At 35.1% G+C, this 25470-nt stretch overlaps 2 protein-coding genes and 1 pseudogene across 2 annotated transcripts; 1 reads left to right on the plus strand and 2 right to left on the minus strand.

Annotated features, from left to right (window-relative positions):
* Positions 1 to 510: 510 nt before the first annotated feature.
* LOC120150181 lies at positions 511 to 25470 on the minus strand (annotated as a pseudogene).
* Positions 20212 to 21101, minus strand: LOC120150203 (cyclin-dependent protein kinase inhibitor SMR13-like). The gene has a single exon (XM_039162898.1). The coding sequence runs from the start codon at positions 20850 to 20852 to the stop codon at positions 20496 to 20498; it is 357 nt and encodes a 118-aa protein (XP_039018829.1). The 5' UTR covers positions 20853 to 21101; the 3' UTR covers positions 20212 to 20495.
* LOC120150191 (chaperonin-like RbcX protein 2, chloroplastic) lies at positions 21834 to 23372 on the plus strand. The gene is made up of 5 exons (XM_039162892.1): positions 21834 to 22318; positions 22423 to 22514; positions 22645 to 22702; positions 22924 to 22989; positions 23074 to 23372. The coding sequence occupies exons 1-5, from the start codon at positions 21974 to 21976 to the stop codon at positions 23194 to 23196; spliced, it is 684 nt and encodes a 227-aa protein (XP_039018823.1). The 5' UTR covers positions 21834 to 21973; the 3' UTR covers positions 23197 to 23372.

A 25470-nucleotide genomic window follows, 5' to 3' on the forward strand; every position in this document is an offset into this window, starting at 1 on the left:
AGCAATCGGGAATTTGCAACCAAGAGCCAAGCAGGTTGAACTCGACCCTCATGCACAATAGCGTTTCACCCATTCCATACATTCCAAAGGATCATTAGAAAGCCTGTAAAGTTCTCTAAACCAAGAGTAGCTAAAGCATGTTCCAAAACACAATAAAGGCGAAGAGCAAGTACTGTATCTAATCGAACATGGTAGTCCAACCAAATATAGTACCTCATGTACAAACACAGTTTCGTACAACGTGTATGGGACTCGATATCAAGCTGACATCGAGGGCAAAAACCATTCCCTACATCGACTATTCGTAAGCGCATACCTACTGGAATCACACCATGGGCTAATCTCCAAGTAAAGAGCCTCGCTTTGGGAAGGATCAATAACTTTGCCATGGTTTGCAAGAGCTTTGAAATAGGTTCTTGTATGTGTGGATTTATGAAGTCATCAACATGCTGATCGAATAGAATAAATACCACTGTCATTGTTACCCCAAACTATCGTATCACCGTTGCAGGGGACTATCGGAACTTGTAGTACTCCCTCCGCATCTTGGTCATTGAAAAAGCCGATAACCTTTGCTCTATCCCTTTGAGGTTGATCCCTAATCATAAAGTTGCCACAATAGACATCATTTGTTGCCTTTTTGCTAGTACCTGTAAGGTTTATAATTTTGATGTCGCCTCATTTATCTTAAAAAAACACGTGTTAAACTATTATAACCAACCCTTCAATAAAAGCCTTTTGCTAAGGCTTGCATTGTCTTGTATATAATCCTTTCCACGAGTAGGAGCTTTGATCACCCATTTTATCATTTAACAGGTCTTCATTCAGATAATATTTAGCTCGGAAGACTCGAGCCAACAACGATTATGAGGACTTGATGAGTCTCCAAAACTGCTTTTCTAACATGGCAAAATTGAAGGATCTTAAATCACAAAAACCTAATCCTCCCATGTGCTTTGGTGTAAATATAGTGCTCCAAACTAGAAGTGGTCATCTGCGTTCAGACGTCTTTCCCGTCCACCAGAATTGACTCATTATCCCTGTGATCTCATTGAGTAAATTTTCAGGTAGTAAGTAACAAGATATAGCATATTGGGGCAACGATTAAGCAACTGCTTTGAGTAAATCTTCTCTTCCTCCATATGAAAGTAATCATTTAGTCCAGCTAGTGACTCTAGTCTGCTCTCGGTAATGTAGATATCCGAAAATGTTTGTTTTATTCTTGCCAATATGCAACGGAAGGCCAAGGTAATGACCTAGAGTATCAACTTCTACAATTCCAAAAATGCTGGCCAGATTTGAGCGATGTTCTGGGATCGTGTTAGGACTAAAATAGATAACATATTCTGACAGATTAATTTTTTGGCCAGAAGAATCATCATACAACCCTAATATATCTTTAATGTTGGTTGTTTTCGCCATTGGATTTTTAATAAATACTAAGCTATCATCCACAAATAACATGTGGGAAACTCGTGGTCCATTCTGGGATGCTCGGATGCCTTTAACTGCTTCTGAAAGTTGGACCTTATGGAACAATACAGACAAACAAGAATAAGAAAGGAGATAAAGGATCTCCCTGTGAAAGGCGCCTAGTAAGGGTAAATTCGCGTGTTAATGATCCATCGACACAAGCAACAAAAGATACAGATGTGACACATCGAATAAGCTCCACAAAATTTGTATTAAATCCCGATTTTAACATAACACAACGAAAAAAACGTTCATTGCACTCTATCATACGCCTTTTTAATATCAAGCTTAAGTGTACCTAACCCACTTCGTTTTAATGTCAAATAATATCTTTAATCTCAAAAATATAAAATATAAAATAGTATAGAGAGAATAAGGGTCAATCCACAGGGACTAAAGAAGATGTTGATGTAGGCTTTTGATTCTTGATCTGGGTGAAAATAATAAGTAAAAGTAAAAATGGGGGTTTGATAGAAAGATTTGTAAAGAAAGTAAAAAGAATTAAAAAATAAATTTAAATTAAAAATTCAAGATGATTAAAAACAGTCTCAGGCTTTCGCTTTTTCTCAAATTCTAATCGATCATTGAATAGGATTTTACACTAATTAAATGCCGGTTTGAGTCCGCAAGGTTCAATCATTGTAGCTCATTTTTCTCTTTGGTGATTAATTTTCCCAAATTTATTTTAGAAATCTCAATCCTTGTTTGGATTAACTGCGACTATCGTTGTTAACTCAAAACAAATTAAAAGAGCTTGGAAAAGTCTGACTCGAATTATGCTTTCTCTATGAACGTCAAACTCGATACCAATTTCCCCTTGGAATGCTATCACTAAGTGTGTTCAAGGGAATTCAAATCAATTCATTTTATAATCCCAACGATGAACCATAACAACATCCAAACCAAAACCTATTTTTGAATTGAAAGCGTTTTGATTTTAAGAAAGACCATATGCCAATCTAGTTTCCAAAAAATTGAGAAATTTAACACGAAGGGTATGAGGTGATTTTCAATTCTCACGTTAGGAATTGAGTCATCGCTTCAGCCTTTGGTTAATGAAAAACTTAGCTAAGCATGGTAGAAACCATACTTAGCATTTTAAAAAATAAATAAAACTTTAAAGAAGAATAAAGAAAAAGTAAATAAAGAACAAGAAAGAACTTTTATAAAACAAGAGAAAGAAAGAACAAATGAATCTGAGATATCTTTTCAGGCTAACCATGGTGGGGTATTTATAGTCTCCTGAAAAACCCTAAAATAAAAAATTCTAAAAGATAATTCTTGAAATTAAATCCTAAAATAAAAATAAATCCAGAATTTAAATTCGAATTCACGGTTGAGTTTTCTGTCTTCATGCAACTACTGAATGGACCTTCTAGAAGATGCTAACTGGATTCATGTCAGTGCTTTCATGCCCGATTTCATGCCCACTAGGACGCCCATGATTCTGGAAAAAAATAAAAAACTGCAGAACTTTGTCTTTTAAGTGCAATTTTCAAAACTCAGGGTCCTATATAGAAAACAAGTAGAAATGCTGAAATAAATAACATAATCTAATTAACAATGATAAATTAACAATAAAATATTAACTATATAAAACACTAATCAAATTCCCTCTCACTTATTCGATGTTTGTCCTCAAGCATTTCCCAATTAACATGCCAAAATCACAAGTTATCATCTCAACTTTCACAAAATTTCCAAGCAAATCAAAATCAAGGCAAATATCGAAATCCAAGAACAATCAAGAAAAGACATAAAAAATCAATGTAAGCAAATCAAGGCATCCCAGTTAAATGTTAATTTTAAAGATACAAGACTTAACACCTTACACTGATTCACTCATTCCACTTAAGTGTTTCGGGTAATAAGAATTGCTCAAGCCTAAACTAATCATCACATTACTATAAGGTTTTAGCTAAATCTAATATCCACTACTAAGTAAAAACATGATGAAATAATCATGGGGTCTTTTAAAGGGTTGTAACGGAGGCTATGGTTCGGGTAGGATAAAGACAGAAAGTCGGGTTTAAATTTCAGGATAAAGAGAAGATCATTCCAAAATTTATTCTAATGGAAGCAAGCGAATAGAAACAAAAAACTAAAATTTTCAAACTTTTATGTTTTTTCTGTTTGATTTGAGTCTATTTTATCTCATGCATTGTATCTTTTTTGCACAGTTCAAACAATGTAATTTTTGTTTTTTCTTCTACTTTGTTGTTTTTTTTCGAACATGCTTCCTTTTTCTTCTTTTTTTTTTGTTTTTTCAAAGGAACAATCTTAGTTTTTCTTGAAAACGAGTGACAAGAGAATGTAAAATAAAAATTGTTTCAGTTTATTAAAGTGGTAAAACAAATAAAGGGATTAAGGTTCAAATTTAGTTATCTAAGGGAAAAATAAAAAAGGTAGGTCATTTATTTTTGGGAAGAGAAATGGTTTAATCCTAATGTCCCTATCATATTAAACATCACATTCAATCATGTAGTCTCGAAAAGTATAATGCTACAAGTTCTAGAATGCAAATAATTAATCGACACATTCAAATAAAAGAAAATAACAAGAATGTAAATATATGATCATTAGGGTCAAAACTCACATGAAAGGTTTTAATTATGCTAAGTCATGCAATCGATTCAACTAACTAATAAATAAAATTCCAAGAAAAAATTACAAAAAGTAGTCATACCATACTATCATGTATCCTAAATTCCAACAAAAGCAAGATCAAAATTAACATGGAAATACAAGAAAAGTTAAAGAAACAAGAGATAGACAATAAGAAATTTCAACACATTAAATCAAGAAAAACTAAATTCCAAACAATCAAATAAGCAAAATGAAAATTGATGCAAATGATATCCCCTCACTTTAGTCATTTTGTCCCAAAATGAAAATTAATGCATAATAGAGGTGGTAGAAAATGTTTTCTATTCAATGACGGCCACGGTCGCGTCGAGATGAGCTCGGGCTCAAGTAAGAGAGAATCTTAGCAATGTTTGTCTCGATGGATTTGAGTCGGCCATGCACCTCATGGATCTCGTTGTGGACATCCGAAGATGGTTGTTCCACTGGTGACACATATTGTGTCGTCATCCGAAGCAATATGCGCGCATTGCATGGAGTAATGGCATAAGGAGGAACTATATATGGTGCATCAGGAGTGTCGATGTTAAGTCCCATTGTATCCAAACATCGCGCATCTAAAGGATCCAATGCAAAAGCGTAAGGAAATTGAGATATATAAAATGTCAATGGAAATAATCGATATGCAAGGTGATTAGTATAAGGGTCGGGAATGAAAGGGTGATTGGTTTGCACAAGGCATTCAAAGTCATGGGCAAACCAAAAACTCAAATTTACCTTTATATCAGTTTGTATACACCATAAGAAAAATAATTCAACTTTACTCAATGAAGACATAGTGTCATTACGTCCGAAATAGTTATATGCGAGGAATCAGTTCTTGTAGTGATGAGCAAGATTGTGAATCTTTTGGTGGTACGAGAATCAAAAGTGACCATTACCGAGCCAGTGAGTGCTTCATAGGTCATGTCCGTATCAAAGTCATGCAGAATCTCATACAAAGAAACTATAAAATCATGGTCTGTGACATTAATCACGAACCCCCTAGAAAAGTTAAAATCCACTAAATACTGAACAAAATATTGTCCAAGTAATCTAAAAGAAATCATGCATGGTTTATTGGTAAAAATTATACAATTTGGTAAAAACGTTAACGTAGTATAAAACTCGAAAACCAACTCGTAATAGTACTACAATGAATCTCATAATATAAACGCCAAGTAAACCATAACGAAATCACATAAATACAAAGAAACTAAAGTGCGATCAGGAATATACCTACAAACTTAGAACTTACGATGTCATATTCCATCAAGCCGCCAAACCTCTTTGTTGTCAAAGTCGATATAACCTTGAAGTGTTTCATCGATCGGAACGTAATAAGTTCATCCACGATGATGGCGTTTAGATAAATGAACGTGTTCAGTTGCTCTATTGTCGGACATAATTGCATCACTTGAACTAGCGGTAAATGTAAGTGAATGTGGGTTCTGACCGTGAGTTTTTCGTGAGGTTGAAGCATGATCGGGTGCCGAAAGTGGTGGAACGTTCGATAAATACCCACTTTCAAAATCTTTTGAAAATCAAAACACGGATGCCAAATTAGTGATGGTTCAACACTAACATGTTTATAACTTACCTTGGGTTGGTCAAGCATGCCAGCGACAGTGAGACTTGAGTAAGAAACTGATAGAGCGGTGCAGAAGGTTTATATCACCGACGAGGAGGAATGATTCTACCACAGTCGGGAGTGACACTATGGAATTAATTGAGGAGTAAGTTGCAGACGTAGATGTGGATGGGGTCAAAAAATTGACCGACTCTGGAGTGGGAGAACACGTGAACGATTATTGCGCATGACGCCCACCACATGGAGCAGTGGGAGTGAGGATGTTCACGAGTACAGACGGTTGTTGTGGAAATGACTCTAAGATGATCGACACATCGATGACATGTAGGGCAGAAAGCGAAGACAGTCTCCACCAAGAGTGACAGTGATGTAATCCTGTCTAGCACCAACTTTCTGCATGACAAACTCACATCATTTAAAATCCATCAAGCTCAATATAAGGGAGTTCTACCTTACTTTATATTATATTTACTCATTTATACAATATATATTATTATGAGCATACATTTGCATATTTAGAATATATTTGAATTATCATAATATGTGCATTCATTCATTATGTCCTATGGTTTGCGTCATTGGTTAATATTCATGCATGTAATCTATAGTTATAATAATAATATTTATTCATTATCATATGATGCATGCGTTATTATTATAACATATAGTCCACATCCTTATATGATTATTGTTTTAATACTTATATTATGTTTTCTTTTGTAGGTACATAAGCGGCCACATGATGGGAGCTAAGTTAAAGCTAGTATTGGAGTCCATGAGCTATGAAAACATGACTAGGACAACTCCGGGACAGCTCAAGAACATTTTCAGACAAAGTTGTCAGCTACCCTCTGAGCTCATAGCTGACTTGAGATGGACTTTTGAGCTAGTTAGACATCTCATTTCAGCTGGAGAGTTGCACCATCATCACCACCACACAGAGTACTTCAAATATGGTCTAGGTCAATTTTTGTGGAATCGTACCTTTTCGCGAATAGTTTCCATTCCAAGAGGTGCCTTTTCACAAGGAGTTGTCCTATGACTCATCTTCGTGTAATTCATCAATGGCCAGCTCATCTTTAGCTCATACATATGGGAAGTATCTCAAATGATGAAAGGTTACCTTACACGTAATGTGACCTTTCATGACAAGTTGTTGCCCATTGAAGACCATGACACCTAGATGCACGTTCGAAGCTAAGTCACGCCTAGTTGCTGCCTATCTTCATTCCATGGACTTCAAGACACCATACTATGGTTGCAACCTCACCAAAGCATTGCAAGAATACCCATGTGCATTTATGTAGGCTTCCATGTGCATCATTCAAGCATGTGCACTCCATGTGACATCAAATAGTCGCCAAAACACAAAGGGATGCTTCTTATTCGGCCAAAGACTCATTCCTCTTCATTTTGGCGCCCAAATAACTTCCAAATGCATTCTAAATATCCTTAGTCCAAACCAACACCTTACCATTTGACCAAGAGCATGTATCTTCATTAAAATCATGTATTTTCATTAAAAAATCATGTATTTTCAAAGGGGTTTCATCCATAGCCAAACCATCATGTATCTATTCAGCCTAAACCCTTTAAAACTATAAATAGGCTTTGGCATTTCATTTGTAACTCAACCCTTTTGATAAATTAAACTCTTGTGAGATTATTGTCTCTTTAAGTTCTTTTTAGAACTATATCGATTAAGCAAGCTTATTTCTAAGTTGGTGGCGTCAAACCCCTTTCTATTGATACTTAGAGTTCCTAGTCCTATAACTAGTAGGTTCAAGTCCTTGCTACCATCCCTTATAACGACTTATAAGAAATGGGTTTTTGCTCATCTATAGCATTGGTTCCTTCTTAGTCTTATAAGATACTATCTTTCCATCACCATATTTCATCACCTTCACGCCTAAATCATCACCATTCCATTCCCATTTTTTTATCCTTCAATCATCAACAAGGCATACGTCCAACAACATCATTTGGAGGCCGAATTCATCATCACTTGAAGGATAATTATACAACACTTCTGTAGCCTACTTTGATATCATTTCTTTCTATTTAATTTTTTTTATCAATTTCCATTTCTTTCGTTTCTTATTTCCATTTAATCATTTCTTTCTTTTTAATTGTGCAGATTACTTTTTAATTCAAAGTGTAGCATTTGATGTATCTCCTAGATCGGGAAACAGCAAGGCTGCCAACTTCTCCATTATTGAAGAAGCTTGAATAGTCTTACATCAAGCGGAATTCAGAGTTTTGTTGGATTGACAATCAAGTGATGCAACAAAAAGAAAGAAGAAAAAGAAAAAAAAAGAGAAAATACTCCTACATCATATTTGGAGTGCAAAAAAAGAAAGAAAAGAAAAGAAGAAAATTCAAAGCAAAAGAAAAGTGAAGCAAAGTTGCAAAATACACTCAAAGAGAAGCATATTACAATCTGCCCCAACATCAAACTTGAAGGAGGTATCCTTGTTGTTTCTTGTGAAGGAAGATAATAAGTGTTGCAACTTGAGTTATAAGTTATCTTCATTTTCTCTTTATTTCACTTCCTTTTATTTAATCTTTTCTTATCTATTACCTTATCCCTTCTTACCTATTCTACCTTTGTCATATCCATTTCTATACCCTAACCATTTCTTTTAAGCCGACGCACAAACAAAGAAACTTACTCAATCTTGAGTTAGTTCTCTAAAGGACCCACAAAATAGAATTGAGCGGAAAAAAGCAAACAAGAGGATGAGATCATAAGGGGGATTAGTAAAAGCCAAAAACATATCCCCGAGTGCAAACACGGGTGTGAGTGAAGTGAAGTCTTAATTTTCTTTGGAGAGACCAAGTGAGGCTTTTGTGAGTGCGCTGGTAAGGTTTTAATTTTTTTATTTTATACTAACAATGTCTTGTGATCTTCCATCTTTTCAAACATTGGAGGATGAACAACAAAGAACAAATATATTTCACACTCGTTGCCATGTAAATGATAAAGTGTGTCTTGTAACTATTGACGGAGGAAGTTGTACAAACATTGCAAGCACATACATGGTCAAGAAGTTGGGACTTACAACGTTCACACATCCCCACCCATATGTTTTGCAAGGATTAAATGAAGATGAAGAGTTGGAAGTCATAGAGCAAGTACTTGTTCCCTTTTCAATTAGGAGATATGAAGATGAAGTCTTGTGTGACGTTTCTTCCATAAATTCAAGTCATCCTCTTTTCGGTCGACCTTGGCAATTTGACAAACGAGCTGTCCATGATGGATTCACAAATCGGTATTCATTCTACCACAATGAAAGAAAAATCATCTTGACTCTATTATCTCCTAGCCGAGTGAATGAAGATCAAACACATTTCAAAATGAACATTAAAGAAATGAAAAAGCAACTTAAAGACAATGAAACTGAATGAGAACATTTGGAGGAAAATTCAAATAAAGAAAAGCTTGAATGTTTGGAGAAAAATTCAAATAAAAAAGAGCTTTTTGAAGTTGAACAAAAGAGAGTAGATTCAGAAGACGTTGGACTTGAAAATGAGAGAGTTGAAAAGAATGAATTTGGAGATAAAGAGAAGAGTGAAGAACCAATTTTATCTAACATTACTTTTTCTCCTATTCTTCCTTTTGTTTTGTAGGACAATTCAAGAGACATATCTTTTAAAGGAGATGATTCAAGAATCATTGCTTTTGGAGGACTAAAAGATGTGACTTTTGGTGATCTAAAAAACATGTCTCTTGATATTTCAAAGGAAATGTCACTTGAAGTGCCAAGAGTAGCAGCCATTGACATTCCAAATACATTGCACATATTGAAGGGAATTCAACAACCAATGGAGTTCTCCATCATTAAGCAACCAACTCCCATTAAACATCCACCTTGGTTTAATATTTCCACATTTTGTTTATAATTTCTCACATTCTAATTGTGATTTAATTTGAAGGAAATCATATGGTATTATCCGACCAAACGTTGATGGCAAGTTCCTTTGTCATTATGAGATTGATTGGTGCTTTGAACTAAACCATTTCAAGAGTATAATGCGAACATTGTCCACATACTCAATAGCTATATTTGGAAAGAAACATCAAGCATGTAAGAAACTATTCAGAAAGATGATTCAAAGGTCACAACTTGTCAAATGGAGGAACCAAGAGACATGATCCATGGAAGCTTAAAAAAAATATCTTTTCAAGTGCCAAAATCTATAACTTTTCATGGTTCAATGTACATGACTTTTGAAGAACTAAACAATATGCCTTTTGGGTTACTAATAGATATGATCATTCAAGACAATATGTCTTCAAAAGACATGACTCTTGACCATCCAGCAAACCTAGACAGGGAGTATTTCTTTCATTTATTTATCATTAATCATTATCTTACTTATTAGATTCCCTTTTCTTTTCAGGTCATGGACATTCAAGGAATTTATTCAAGGGATATGATTTTTGATAATAATCCTTTCATAAAGATGACACATAAAGGCAAACCAACAACGATCAAATGGGCATACAATTTGGAGAAGTCAACTTTCGATTCGAGGATAAATCGCCCAAAAGAAGGGGATGCTGATGTGGTCATGTCTAGCACCAAATTTCTGCATGACAAACTCACATCATTGAAAATCCATCAAGCTCAATATAAGGGAGTTCTACCTTACTTTATATTATATTTACTCATTTATACAATATATTATTATGAGCATATATTTGCATATTTAGACTATACTTGAATTATCATAACATATGCATTCATTCATTATGTCCTATGGTTTGTATCATTGATTGATATTCATGCATATAATCTATAGTTATAATAATAATATTCATTTATTATCATATGATGAATGAGTTATTATTATAACCTATAGTTCACATCCTTATATGATTATTGTTTTAATACTTATATTATGTTTTCTTTTGTAGGTACATAGGACAACTCCGGGACAACTCAAGAATATTTTAGGACAAAGTTGCCAACTACCCTCCAAGCTCATAGCTGACTTGAGCTGGATTTTTGAGCTAGCTAGACATCTCATTTCAGCTGGAGAGTTGTACCATCATCACCACCACACAGAGTACTTCAAATATGGTCTAGGTCAATTTTTGAGGAATCATACCTTTTCGCGAATAGTTTCCATTCCAAGAGGTGCCTTTTCACAAGGAGTTGTCCTATGACTCATCTTCATATATTTCATCTATGGCCAACTCATCTTCAGCTCATACACATGAGAAGTAGCTCAAATGATGAAAGATTACCTTACACATAATGTGACCTTTCATGACAAGTTACTGCCCATTGAAGACCATGACACCTAGATGCACGTTGGAAGCTGAGTCACGCCTAGTTACTGCCTATCTTCATTCCATGGACTTTAAGACACCATCTTATGGTTGCAACCTCACCAAATCATTGCAAAAAGACCCATGTCATTTATGTAGGTTGTCATATGCATCATTCAAGCATGTGCACTCCATGTGATATCAAATAGACGCCAAAACACCAAGGGATACTTCTTATTCAGCCAAAGACTTCGTCCTCTTCATTTTGGCTCCGAAATAACTTCCAAATGCATTCAAAACATCCTTAGGTCGAACCAACACCTTACCATTTTGCCAAGAGCATATATCTTCATTAAAATCATGTATTTTCATTAAAAATCATGTATTTTCAAATTCATCCATGGCCGAACCATCATGTATCTATTCGGCCTAAACCATTTTGAAAACTATAAATAGGCTTTAGCATTTCATTTGTAACTCAACCCTTTTCATAAATTAAACTCTTATGAGATTATTATCTCTTTCAGTTATTTTTAGAACTATATCGATTAAACAAGTTTATTTCTAAGTTTGTGCCGTCAAACCCTTTTCATTGATACTTAGAGTTCATATTTCCTATAACTAGTGGGGTCAAGTCCTTGCTACTATCCCTTATAACGACTTATAAGAAACTGGTCTTTACTCATATATAGCATTGGTTCCTTCTTAGTCTTATAAGATAATATCTTTACATCACCATATTCCTTCACCTTCACGCCTAAATCATCACCATTTCATTCCCATTTTTTTATCCTTCAATCATCAACAAGGTATACGTCAACAACATCATTTGGAGGTCAAATTCATCATCACTTGAAGGATAATTATACAACACTTCTGCAACCTACTTTGATATCATTTCTTTCTATTTCATTTCTTATCAATTTCCATTTCTTTCATTTCTTATTTCCATTTAATCATTTCTTTCTTTTCAATTGTGCAGATTACTTTTCAATTCAAAGTGTAGCATTTGGTGTCTCTCCTAGATCGGAAACAATAAGGCTGCCAACTTCTCCATTATTGAAGAAGCTTGAGTAGTCTTACATCAGACAGGTGGTCAAGCAGGGTTACTGATTTGATTCCTCATTCGTATCATTATTGAAAACTAACGTAGATAAAAAGATAATGAAGCAAAGATAACTTGAGGAATTCAGGAAGGAGAATCGATCGGAGCGGTACGATGACGAAAGGGAAAAATAGTGATGCTATATGAATTATGAATGGATATGGAAAATCGATTGGTTTGTGAAATAATAAAGAGAATGGGGTGTTTGGTTATGGCACTTGATTAATAGAGTGAAGAGTTATTATAAGGATGTAGATGCTCGTTTTTGTCCGGGGCTAAGTCGGAGCAGACCCGAAGCAGAGCAGTTGGAGGCCCAATCCAATGATCAAGCCCAGTCCACGTGAAATCCTAAACAATTAAAAAGGCGGTTATTAAAGGAAAGTGGAGGAAAAGGGTCAGTTTTAAGGGATTAACTACTGGAAATTGTGGGGTGGATTGAGAAAACAAATAGAGAATTCAAAGAGGATGCCATTCAAGCAAGAGGATTCACGAACAGAAATCTACGAAGGGGGCATACGTCCGAGCAATTTTTGGTTCCATTATTAGTTGCGGCATCCAGGGCAGGGAAATACAAACGAGTATTTTGAGTTTTCTGCAGTGATGGATTATTGATTTTAAAAATAAAAAAAAGGGAGGAGAAGAGAGCATACACGCCTAGTTGCTGCTGGATCCTAGACAGAATTGGAAGGGGAAGCTCTCGGTTTTCAACAAAAAAAAACATTGTGTAAAGGGGTTTTCATCTTCCATTTTTCTATCATTCGAAAGAAACAGTTTCCGGGAGTCCATACGGGATTTTGGTCGAGTATTCATGAGCAATGTAATCAAGTGTAATTTGGGAATGAAAGAAAGCAATTGAAAAGGCGAAAGGTAATTTCATGAGGTATATGTTATTATTCGTTTTCGATTTCCATGTTTGTTGTGTGTGTTCTTGTCTCTAAATAAATATAAAATAAAGCAGAGAAAGCCAAACAATCATTAAAATGTTAAGGAAATTCGAGTGATCTTTTTGGTTTCAAAAGCTCGTATTCTGGTCCCTAAATTGATTTTTTGTTTATAGCTCTTAAGTTGATGTGTGTTTCGTTTTAGTCCTTGCTTTGGTGTTGTGTACATTTCGAATTTGGCTCTTAACCTTTATGTTTGTTACATTTTAGTACGAGCCATGTTATTTTAAGTTTTGACAACTTTATGTATTCGGCTATTAAATTTCAGAATATTTATTTTAGTCCATCTCGTTAGTTAATTCATATTTTGTGTTGTTGATATTTTTGGCCTGTTGTTTCGTGTTCTTTTATTTTAGTCCTGTAACAAGTCTTTTGTGTTTTCCTAATTCTGTTCTCTTTGTTTATGCATATTCTAATTTAGTACCCAGTGTGTTACTCTTCTTTTGTTTGTTTGTCTTCGCATCTAGCTCGTAATTTTTATATATGACAATTTAGTTACTTAGTATGCTTGTTGAGTTTAGTGTTTAATTTCTATTTTGTATGCTTAGTTCTAGTTTTCTATTATTTTGGTCCCCATGTCAGTATTGAATACGAGATTGTTGTTATTGACAATAGGTTTTTATATGTATAGCAATTGATGTTATTTTAGTGTATGTGCATATTTTATTTTAGACTAAGATGTTTATTCGAATGTGTGACATTATATGATTAGTTTTTGCATGACATCCTTTTGCATAATTTGCATGTTAGCCTCATGTGTATAACTCGACATCGTTACATAATTGATTTAAGGGTAATACCCTTTTAATTTAAAATTGTTTTAAGTGGGTTGTCTTAACTGATTAGAGATCCGCTTTCGACAATAAAATCGTATCCCATCAGTGACACCTAAGAAATTGATGTATCACTTTAAAAGTTTGGGAATGGAAGGAAAAGAAATATTTGGCTATTTAAATCTATCGAGAAAAGGTTGTTATAACTGATTCAAGATCTGGTCTCGATATTTGTAAATAATCGAATATTCTTTATCTTTATAAAGAATGGGTAATTTTAATTTAACCTATTTTGGTGCTTTTGAATGTTGTAAATTTGTATGTTATTGTTTTGTCGGGGATCATAAATCAAATTAAAATCGAATTTGTAAATTTCATTGCAAAGACATTAATTAATCGACGAGGTATCGATTTAGGGCGCTGTAGGGGTGCTAATCATTCCCCACGCGTAACCGACTCCCGAACTCATTTTCTGGTAATGCGGATCTAAATTTGTTGTTTTAATTAAAATTAATTTTTATTTAAAATGACGAAAATGTTTTTGGGTGCCCAATCACATCCTAATGAAAGATTGGTGACAACTCTTTGAACCTGTGTTTTTATCGTGAATGAATTCCCAAATTTTCGAAACGAGAGGTTTTCTAAAATCACATTGTTTTTAACTAAAAATTGTAATCTTAAGAGAATAATTAAAAATGATGCGGTTTTCAAAATCTCCCCCCCACCAGTTTAAAAATCGTTTCGACAAAGGAGATGAGAACGACTGAAATTTTGGGAAGGGGTAAAGTACAAAAGGGTTTAACTTTTGAAGGGTGAATTGTAATTGGGTAGGGTTGGCGACTAAATAAAACAAATGTGGGAAAATGAAAAATTAGGGTGTTGGGCGGAAGGAGAAATTTTTTTTGCTTTGCGCTAACTTGCGTCTAGGCCAAGGGGGATGTGCTAACGTGCGCCCACCTAAATGAAACGGTGTGCACGATATTTGGAAACAAATTTCCTTGTTGATGCCTAATATTTCCCTGCTACTGTGTGTGTATTGTGGCTCCAAAATTTGGTAATTTCAAGCTTTGTTCAATCGGTTTTCAACTTTCAATTGAATCTAAATTTAATTAAGAATGATGGGGTACCTATAAAATTAAAATTAAAATTAAAAACAAGTAAAATATCAAGAGAAATTAAATAAAAACAAAAAAAATTGAAATCAATTAAAAATGAATTAAATTAAATATGAGTTGTCTCCCATAAAGCGTTTTGTTTAATGTCGTTTAGCTCGATGACTTGATTTAGACTACAAGTTCGAAAATACATGTTTTCTCCACTTCATACGCTTTTTCTAATGAAGAAATTTCTTAATAGAAAGTCTACGATCGTATTATTCCTTTATTTTTTAATTGTAGATCTAAACATTCTCATAAACTTTTCTTCGGATCTGCTTCAACTTTACAAGCTTGCCCAAAATAATTGATAAATTATTTCTTCCACCTAAAACTATGTTCTTCAAATATTTAGGAAGCAATTTTATTTTTTATAGTGATCTCTGCAAAATAGAAAATAACAATTTAGTTTTTGAGGGAGTTAAGCACAAATTTGATTCAACAAATGAAATAGTTTTCAATTCCCTAGATTCTTCATTTTTATCCTTCAATTTCCTGCACAAATTATCGGATAAATTAGTTTCCACAATTTTATCAACAGCAAGTTCAATAATATCAATAAAATGTATGCTAGCAATATTATTAGGATGTCGCATCGCTTTATACACATCAAATTTAATGACATCACTGTCAAATTACATTGTAAGAATCCCGTTTCTTATGTCGATTTTTGTGTTTGTCATACTAAGGAAAGGTTTCCCAATGAGAATATTAGAAGAAGAATTTGATCAATCGTTTTCCATGTCAATGACATAGAAATCCACTAAAAAGATTAGTTTATTTATCTTTACTAAGACTTTCTTTAGGACTCATTCGAGATAGATTACCGAGTGATATGTCAATTGTATCGTCACTCTAGTATCTTTCAATGGCTCAGTATATAGTAAATTCTATACAGATAAATGCATATAATTTATAGATGCTCCCAAATCACACATCACACGTTTTATGTCAATCTTACCAATCTTACAAGGGATAACAAACATACCTTGGTCCTTCAACTTTGGTGGCATTGAAAAATGCAGAAACATGTTCTCTCATATCGACTTTATCATTTTCGGTAAGCCATCTTTTATTTTTGTAGAGATATTTAACGAATATAGCATACTTTAGAATATTCCAGATTATATCAAGAAGTGAAATATTGATTTCTACCTTGTAGAAAACATCCAAATCTATTTCTCCTCAGTTTTTTCTCTTTTTTATGAATCTTGAGGGGAAAGAAGGTGGAACATCATAAGGAGATGGTATGAGATAGTTGTAAATCTATTTTTCTTCTTTCTCTGGGATCCTACGTCATTCTCACTTCTCCTCTAGAAGTCTGCGTCTAACTCCTCTGGGATTGGGTTTTTATAATCATTCTGCTTTGGAGGGTGATGGCAGTAATATTCTCCCATGGGTTCACCTCGGTTTGATATGGTAGTTTTCTTTGTGATTCCATGTGTCCCATGGCTTGAACCAATTTACAGATCTACTTGTCGATTTTTTGAAAATGTGACTCTTGCGATTCTGAAACTTTTCTTGGGAAAGAGATAATCATTCAATGATTGATTCGAGTGATGTCTTCTTCTGTTGGTAGGTTGCTATGGAGGTGGCCTGGGTGATGAGCTTGATTAGGCATCGGGTTCTGGGCGTAACTAAAGTTAGGGTGGTCCCTTTAGCCTGGATTGTATATGTTTATGTTAGGATTATAAGGCCTCTGGGATGTCCTGAAAAGTTTCCCAAAATGTTTACTTGTGCACCTACTTCTTCCTATAGTATCGAACAGTAGTCCGTTAGATGATCCGACATTATGCATATCTCGCATACTCTTGCTGATCCAAGTTTTCCTGCAACAAGAGAATTATCCACTTCAATAAGTTTATCTAATTTTTTTTTCAATCAAAGCGGTACTTATCTTATTAACTCGTTAGTTGGGTTCACTTGTAAAGTCAAACTGTTGAGAGTTGGCTGCCATTATCAAAATTAATTCCCTTGCTGCATTCAATGTCATGTTGACGAGAGCTCCTCCTCTAGCATCATCGACCATTTCATTTCTAAGGGTAGCAGTCCTTCATAAAAATACTGAAGAAGAATTTTCTCGGTTAATCCGTGTTGCGAATAACTTACGTAAAGCTTCTTGAATCGCTCTCAATAGTCATAAAGCGATTTTCCATCTTTTTGTTTAATGCCAAGATGTTTCTTCTCAATTCTTCTACCTTTTCTTCTGGGAAAAACCTGTCAAGAAAGATATGATTTAAATCAGCCCATGTGATGATTGAATTTAGAGGTGAATAAAATAGCCATTCTTTTGTTGAACCAGAAAGAAAAGGGAAATGAATGTAATTTAATTTTGTCTTCGAATACTCCTTGTGTTTCATACTATAACAGATCATATGAAACAACATGAGATGCTTGTGCAGATTCTCACTGGGCAGTCCATGAAAGATAGGAAGGATATGAATGAGTATGTTTTTAGTTGACATGGGTGTTTCGCCTTGAGGGAATGCGATATAAAGAGGTTGCTGAACCGCGGCTTTGTGGCTAACTCGTGAATGGTTCGATTGGCCATTAGTTTCAGTGTTTGTGCGTCGACTTCGAGTAATGTAGAGTGCAATTTGGTATATGACGATTCTTCAATGGAATGCGTCGATTTTTCTTGTGTGGTGTCAATGTCGGTTTATCCTTCGAGGTTTGATTGTTCTTTTTGTCATATTCTTTTCTATCTAAGTGTTTGTCCGTGGATTTGTCTAGCTCTTGCTTCGATTTGTAGATCAAATTCTTCTAATGTACTCGGGTTTTGCCTGGTCATAAATCAAAAACAAAAATCAATTACTTTTGCTGAAGTTCCTCAGTAACGATACCGATTTGACACACATCGTTTTAATGTCAAATAATATCCTTAATCTCAAAAATAGAAAATAGAAAATAATATATAGAGACAATAAAGGTCAATCCACAGGGACTAAAGAAGATACTGATGTAGATTGCTTTAAATTCTTGAATTGGGCAAAAATAACAAGTAAAAGTAAAAAATGGAGGTTTGATAGAAAGATTTATAAAGAAAGTAAAAGAATTAAAGAAAATAAATTTAAATTTAAAATTCAAGATGATTAAAAACAGCCTCAGAGTTCCACTTTGCCTCAAATTCCAATTGATCCTTGAATAGGTTTCTACTCCGATTAAATGTCAGTTTGAGTCTGCAAGGCTCAATCCTTGTAGCTCACTTTTTTCTTTGGTGATTGATTTTCCTAAATCTATTTTAGAAATTTCAATCCTTATTCGGATTAACTACGACTACGCTTGGAAAAGCCTGACTCGAATTATGATTTCTATATGAAAGTCAAACTTGATCCCAATTTTCCCTTAGCGTGTTATCGCTAAGTGTGTTCAAGGGAATTCGAATCAATTGATCATATATTCCCAACGATAAACCATAATAACATCCAAGCCAATATCTATTTTTGAAGTGAATTTTTTTTAAGAAAGATCATCTGCCAATCTAGTTTCCAGAAAATTGAGAAATTTAACTCAAAGGGTATGAGGTGCTTTTCAATTGTCACTTTAGGAATTGAGTCATCTTTTCAACCTTTGGCTTATGAAAAACTTAGCTAAGCATGGTAGAAACCATAAAGAGCATTTTAAAAATAAAGAAAACTTTAAAGAAAAAAATAAAGAAAAAGAAAGAACTTAAAAGAAAAAGAAAGAACTTTAATAAAACTAGAGAAAAAAATGAACAAATGAATATGAGATATCTTTTCAGGCTAACCCGATGGAGTGTTATAGTCTCCTGAAAAATCCTAAAATAATATTAAAAATCCTAAAAGATGATTCTTGAAATTAAATCCTAAAAATAAAGATAAATCTCGAATTTAAATTTGAATTCGCGATTGAGTCTTCTATCTTCACACTACTACTGACTGGACCTTCTAGAAGATGCTAACTGTATTCCACGTCATCGCTTTCATACCCCCTAGGTCGCCCATGATTTTGGAAAAATAAAAAAAATTGCGTAACTTCATCTTTTGAGTGCAATTTCCAGAAATCAGGGTCCTACATAGAAAACAAGTAGAAATGCTTAAATAAATAACAAAATTTAATGAATAATGAGAAATTAAGTATAAAATATTAACTCTTTAAAACACTAATCAGCAATCGCTTATTAATACCGTTTCTAGATGAGTTCATATAATGCAGTAATTCACGGGAAACAAGAATATTGTCCGAAATCTGTCCACTAGGTAGAAATGTCGCCTGATTATCGCTAATAAAGCTTGCCGTAATAGGTTTCAATCGATTGACCAGCACTTTTAGACACTATCTTTATATGACCGAGCATAAATTAATTGGACAAATTTGTCATGTATGTAGGATCCTCCATTTTGGAAATAAGAACAAGGATAGTTTTGTTCACCATCGCTATATCCGTTTAGAAGATCCAAACAAAGATGAATGGCATCCTGACACACTATCGACCAATGTTACCTGGAAAAAACTAGTTGGTAATCCATCGAATCTAAGTACCTTAATCGGTTTGATATCATGGACTGCAGAAAGAATTTCATCTGTCGTGGAAGGTTTGGATAACTCGGCATTCATATCCTGATCAACCACAGTCTCAATGGCATCCAATATACGAGCATGCGGAATGACAATTGACGTGATAAATAAATTTTCAAAATAATTAACCACAATATCTTGCATGGCATTACAATCCTCTGTCCAGCAATTGTTTACATCAAATAAGCCTTATAAACTATAGTTATTGCATATATGTAATTTATTAATTATGAACATATATATTTTTAATGATATTTTGTGTTTTGGAACAATTTGGATGAATGAGAAGACGCCACATGGTAGGTGACAAGGCGCACGAGTCTCTTCCTAGGATTCTCGTACCACCGCTGGGCTGAGCTCAGTTAACCACATCGCAACCGTCCCGGGGGGGGGGGGAATAAATTAATTTATATTGTTGAGCAGCCGACTTGATGATATCTCCTTTCCTTGTATTTGTTTTACATATCAATCCGACAAATTACACCAACTTACCCATTAATCAACTCTCTTTATTTACCTTTTTCTTACCACATTATCAATAGTGCTTCCAAAAAATTGGGTGTCAGGGTATCCATTCCAAAACCGATGATACCTTGGTTAATATCATGAACAATGGAGAAACAATAGAATTGCACACTGGAACAAGTATCTATTTTTTTCACTTTCTTAGTTTGATAAACAAAACAAAAATCACACTTACTTCAAATTGCACTCTTAAACTTCAGAAGTCATCAACATTGCTTTTGAAAAAGAAAAGTTGGAATTAAAGCTAAATTTGCGATTGCTGTGCCCTACAAATTTGAAACTCGACTTATTAAAATTAATTAGCAGCACCCCCAATAAAAAAGTAGCCAATGCTACCGGGCTTCTTCTTCTTCTTCAAAGCTGTACTCTTCATATGTCGCACTATAAGTTCCAAAGATACAAACTACAACCCTAAAACTACAAGAAACTCGAACTGAAGAATGATATTCAAATTTTATGCAAAAGCTAGAACATATCATCAAACCGAGATGTCTCTAAATGCACAGACGAAGAAGCTCTATATCTGGAGGAGCGAAGAAAGCAATAGGAGTTCTTCGCAATGGGCAATTTGAGGGAAGTGATCTTCGCTTCTTCGGTGCCGGAGGGCATGTGTCGATCTCTGGTATCCGAAACCTTTTAGCTTTTGGTGTGGAGCATGGCCTTGCAGTAGCCATATCATCAACTCCTTCACTATGATCGAACCCATCCATCTGGGAACGCAAATCCTCCGACACTGGTGATGTCGTTTGAGTATTGAAGTTGTTGGACTTCACAAGCTTCTTCGTGTAACTGCTTCTTCCGGACTTGCTTGTTTTTCTTGTTGTTTTGCCCCTTCCGCTGCTTGGTGCCATTGAAGTAGGTGATAAAGTTAAAAAAAAAAAAAGCAACAAAACTAATCAAACTGTCATGAAACCACCAAAGAAAAACATCATGGTGGAGTATAGTTGTTGCAGTTGCAGAGATAGAAGCCAAACTTAAGGCGAGTTATGAAGTTTTATTTTCCAAGAAAAGAACCAACAAGATTCAAAACCAAATCACAAGAAAGCGACTAAGTCAAATAAGATGAAGATAGAATAAAAATCCTAGCGAGAGAGAGAGAGAGAGAGAGAGAGAGAAGAGCGATTTTTCAGAGTTACGAATGCTGGGGTGTTAATATTTAATTTGGAGAGGCTTTGTGCAGGGTGTGCCCGCTGCCCTAAGCAGTATTAAAGAACCAAAAACAGGGTTCATGGGCTGTCCAGGCCCGTTCCAAAATATATATTTAGCTCATTCACATACTATATGTTGCCAAGTGTGTCGTTGGTTTGTCCCGTTTCATATTTTAGGGTCAAGTTTGAACACAATTTATTTTGAAATGCATAGCTCGTTTTGAACCCTTGGAAGAATTATAAACGTAACATACACCTGAACCCGCGTTGCGTTGAAAGTTGAAATTTGAGAAGGAGAAGATAAAATTCATTTTTAGTTGTTTTGATGAATTTAACACGTTTATACATCAAAGTTCATTAGATTCAAACAAATGGCAAATAACAAATAGACCCACCAAATCTAGGCAACCGTCCAGGTGGTTGTTACTTGTTGGAGCCCGTAATCAAACACATGCAAGCTAAGCCATCTTTGATTTTGCGTCTTATATCCTTTTTTGGTCTTTTTCTCTAACCACTTCGGGTTGGACAATTCCGGACCTCAAAATCTGTCTGGTTAAGCTTCACCTACCCTTTCAAAGCACCTCATGCTTCACACGTTCCCCCCCCCCCCCCAAAAAATATTTTTTTCCTTTAATTTCTATTTGACTTCCCATCTTCAATCCCCTAGTTTCTTGGATACCAAGTTACCAACCAACTATATCAGACTATTCATTCTCTTTAGTTGGTATCCTTTTTTTTTGTTTTCCAGTTAAAACCAAGAAAAACCAAAGCAATAAACCTTGTCCAACTGTTGTTAGTTTGAGAGCTCAAGTTACCAAGAAAAGATGGTGGGAGGTTTATCTGTAGTGGGTTCATCAGTTATGGACTCTCAAACCGGTCCATGTTTGTGCCTGGATGCATTGCCGTCCACCAACATGAGCCTCAAAACTGGCGGGGAGTTGATTATGAAAAGGACGTTTTCAATGAAAAGAAAGCACGCGGTACCAAAACCACGGTCTCTGGACTTGGGAAGCTCTTTTCTAAATTCATGGCATGGTTCGAGGTTGTCTTACAAGATGATTCCAGGTGTCGTGAACAAGAGTTCAAGGAAACAGCGCAAGGACCGAAAACTCGTGGTTGTCGACAATTTAGGAGGGCAGTATGAAGATACTTTTGGGGATGTTAAAACGGTAAGATTTTTAGTTACAGTACAAAGTTTTCTGCAATCTGCAGTAACATGGTACTGACATTGATAGGCATGTGTTACTTTGGTGGCTGATTTTTCTTTTTGCAGCAATTACTCAACTATTTCACGTACAAAGCAGTGAGGACTGTTCTGAATCAGCTCTATGAGATGAATCCACCGCAATATACATGGTTCTATCAGTAAGTGGCATATCTGGTGGCCAGTGTTGTATACAAATATATTCTTTTATGTTCTGTTTCTGATGACCCCATTGCTTTCTAATGGGGATGCCTAGAAAGATGTGAAATTTAACTGTTATGATTTTGGCAGGTTTACAGCAGCAAATAAGCCCAGTGATGGCAAGCGTTTCTTACGCATCCTTGGCAAGGTGACTTTAAAGAGTCTTTTCGGCTTACTGTTTTTCTTCCACACAAAATTCTAGCTAGGCTAAGAAACTTTTCACTTCATTTTTGGACTATAAGAACAAATCAATTACAATTATAGCGTGATAATATGAACCAGCTAACCTCATGTAGAACTGTGAATTTGATATGAAGTATTTAAAAAGAAGAAGAGGAAAAATGAGGTTATTAATCTTGGCAATGACAGGAGAGGCAAGAGCTTGCGGAAAGAGTGATGATAACAAGGCTTCATTTGTATGGGAAATGGATTAAGGTAATGAAAAATCTATTAGGTTTTTACTTTTAACAAATTCAATATATACATATGTTATAAACCTGTGTATTATGTTGGTATTAGAAATGTGATCATGCTGAAATATACAAAGAGATTTCAGACGAGAACTTGGAGCTGATGCGCGAGCGGCTCATGGAGACTGTGGTTTGGCCCTCCGATGATACAAACACAGAGAAGATTGGCTGAGGGACCCTATTCTATCTGATATTTTTTCTTCTTCTCTGCAAATGCAACACGTTATTGTATGGTCCCAAGTGAATGATGTATATAATACAACCTGTCATTTTAGATGGTTCTAGTGGAAGCTGAGATTGCTCGATGTGATTTGAACTTGTGCATTGAACTTTTCTTCTTTTGGAAAATGTTGCATCGGTGCTTCAAATTTGTTAGATGCCTTTTTCTAAACGGTGATTATATAAACCAACTAAATTAATCCCAACACGAGTTCAAGCATTAACAAGCTGGTGTAGATGTCTTGAATAAACGCAAAAACAGTTTGTATAACTTAGTAGCAGCAGAACAGCAGCTGCTATAATAGACAGGCTGCCCCATGCAGTGCACAAGTAATCTTGTTTCAAGGTCGCATTCCACCTATGCCATGGCGATCCACAGTATGCGCTCATATCTTCAGCCAGACCAGCAAACTCAGTTTTTCCTATTGATTCAAACCTCCTCAACAAGGCCATTAGAAAAGGTCGAAATTTTTCACTGTACTTGAAACTATTTTCGATGATTCAATTTCTAATCAGCAGTTCTGCATCCAACACTTAACTACAACAATGAATATGTTGTGCTCCGTTCTTTGAAATAGATGAATTGGTATTTTATATTTATTTTAATGCCTATTTATTATCTCTGTTTATAAAAATAATGAATATGCTAATGTAACAAGGACGGGAGTATTGTTGTTATTGATATCCAACACTACTATGGCTCTTTAAGAACACCTCCATATTGATGTCTCTTTATTGACATCGATGGTTACACTTACAAATTGCAACAATTCATTATTTGTCGGCTGCTTGGTATTTTTATATTCCCTTATCATTCTCCACAGTTTGCAAACAAAGCTTAATTATTCCATTAACATATTCTTTGGGATTAAACTTGTTTATTGTATAGTTTACTTATCGGAAGAAAGCCGAAAGCCAATTGTTGGCTCTCAGTAACCTGCGCAGCAAGAAGTTCAGTTCTTCCATAAGTATAACTACAACATCAATCGATCATGTCTTTTTGAATAATCTGAAGTGATTGTAAGATAATATTTGTTTAAGATTTTCTTAGCCTATTGACAAGGCAAACATCCTACAAATGTAGCTAATCGAACCCAGGTCTTCTAAAGTGATCAACATTATCTTTTACTATTGAAGTCACTCAATAAGTTTCATCGATCGATCATGCCCTTTAATTATTACTATAATTCCTTCAGATTTAGTTTGGTAATTGAACGTTGCCCTGTAAACCAAGATAATTAGCTTTTAAAGTCCCAAATCTTCCCTATGATCACAGAGTGCCAAAAGTTTCTCACGCAAAGCCTCTTCTGATCCCACCTTGCAGGCTGTTTTCAATCCCATCTGCAAAATCCACAACACTAGAAAATTTGACATCAACTCCTGTATATCCATGCAATATTTCCAGAACAATTATGTGCTCTAGGAAAATTTGCGTAGACGTATATATATAATGAAGCTATATAGATATGGGTACCTGAAGGTGAATATTGTAGAACACAATTCCTCCAAATGACTCGAATGAAGAAGCATTTAGTAGGAGGAATCCTTGTTGCTCCAAGTAATGCAACATGTCAGACACAGACAATTGGCTTCTGTTGTCAACTTTCCGCCCTGATATTTGAACCGAAACTTCACTATCACTGACCCTATTCATAGAAACAGCAACCGATCCGCTTAAACATCTTCCCTTGGGCCTGCTTTGCTTTCGCTGTTCTTCTTGATCTCTACGTTTACCACCGTCCTGCTCCGATACCCTTAACATGGGCTCTTCTTTTTCCGAACCAGTCTCTCCACTTGCTCTTGCAGTTCGGGTATATATTTCAGTGCATGCGAAACTGTGGCCGGAAAGTTTAATTTCTTCTGTTTGCAACAAAAGAAACAAAATTAGTTGCAGATTGTAACGATGAAAAAGGAAACATATATATATGACGTGATTAATTAGTACCGTTTGATCTGCTGCCGGGAGCAATGAACGGAGGGATGAATAGATACTGTTAACCTTCCTCCTCCGGTCGCGTTCGCTGGCGTTGTGGTTAAGTTTCTTGAGCATGCAGGAGTCAATTTTGGGTGAAAGATGGAGGACATTGAGAATCAAGTGGAATTTCTTCTTGTGGTGGAGGAGATTGAAAGAAGGAAGCTAAACACATCCATTGCTTTCATAGACATAGTTCTTTTGGTAGCCAATGGAGGGCCAGTTTGGCGTCGAAAATGGAGTTAATGCATGCAT

Source organism: Hibiscus syriacus, unplaced genomic scaffold (assembly GCF_006381635.1).
Source record: "Hibiscus syriacus cultivar Baekdansim isolate YM2019G1 unplaced genomic scaffold, ASM638163v2 tig00002793_pilon, whole genome shotgun sequence".
NCBI classification, from domain to species: Eukaryota; Viridiplantae; Streptophyta; class Magnoliopsida; order Malvales; family Malvaceae; genus Hibiscus; species Hibiscus syriacus.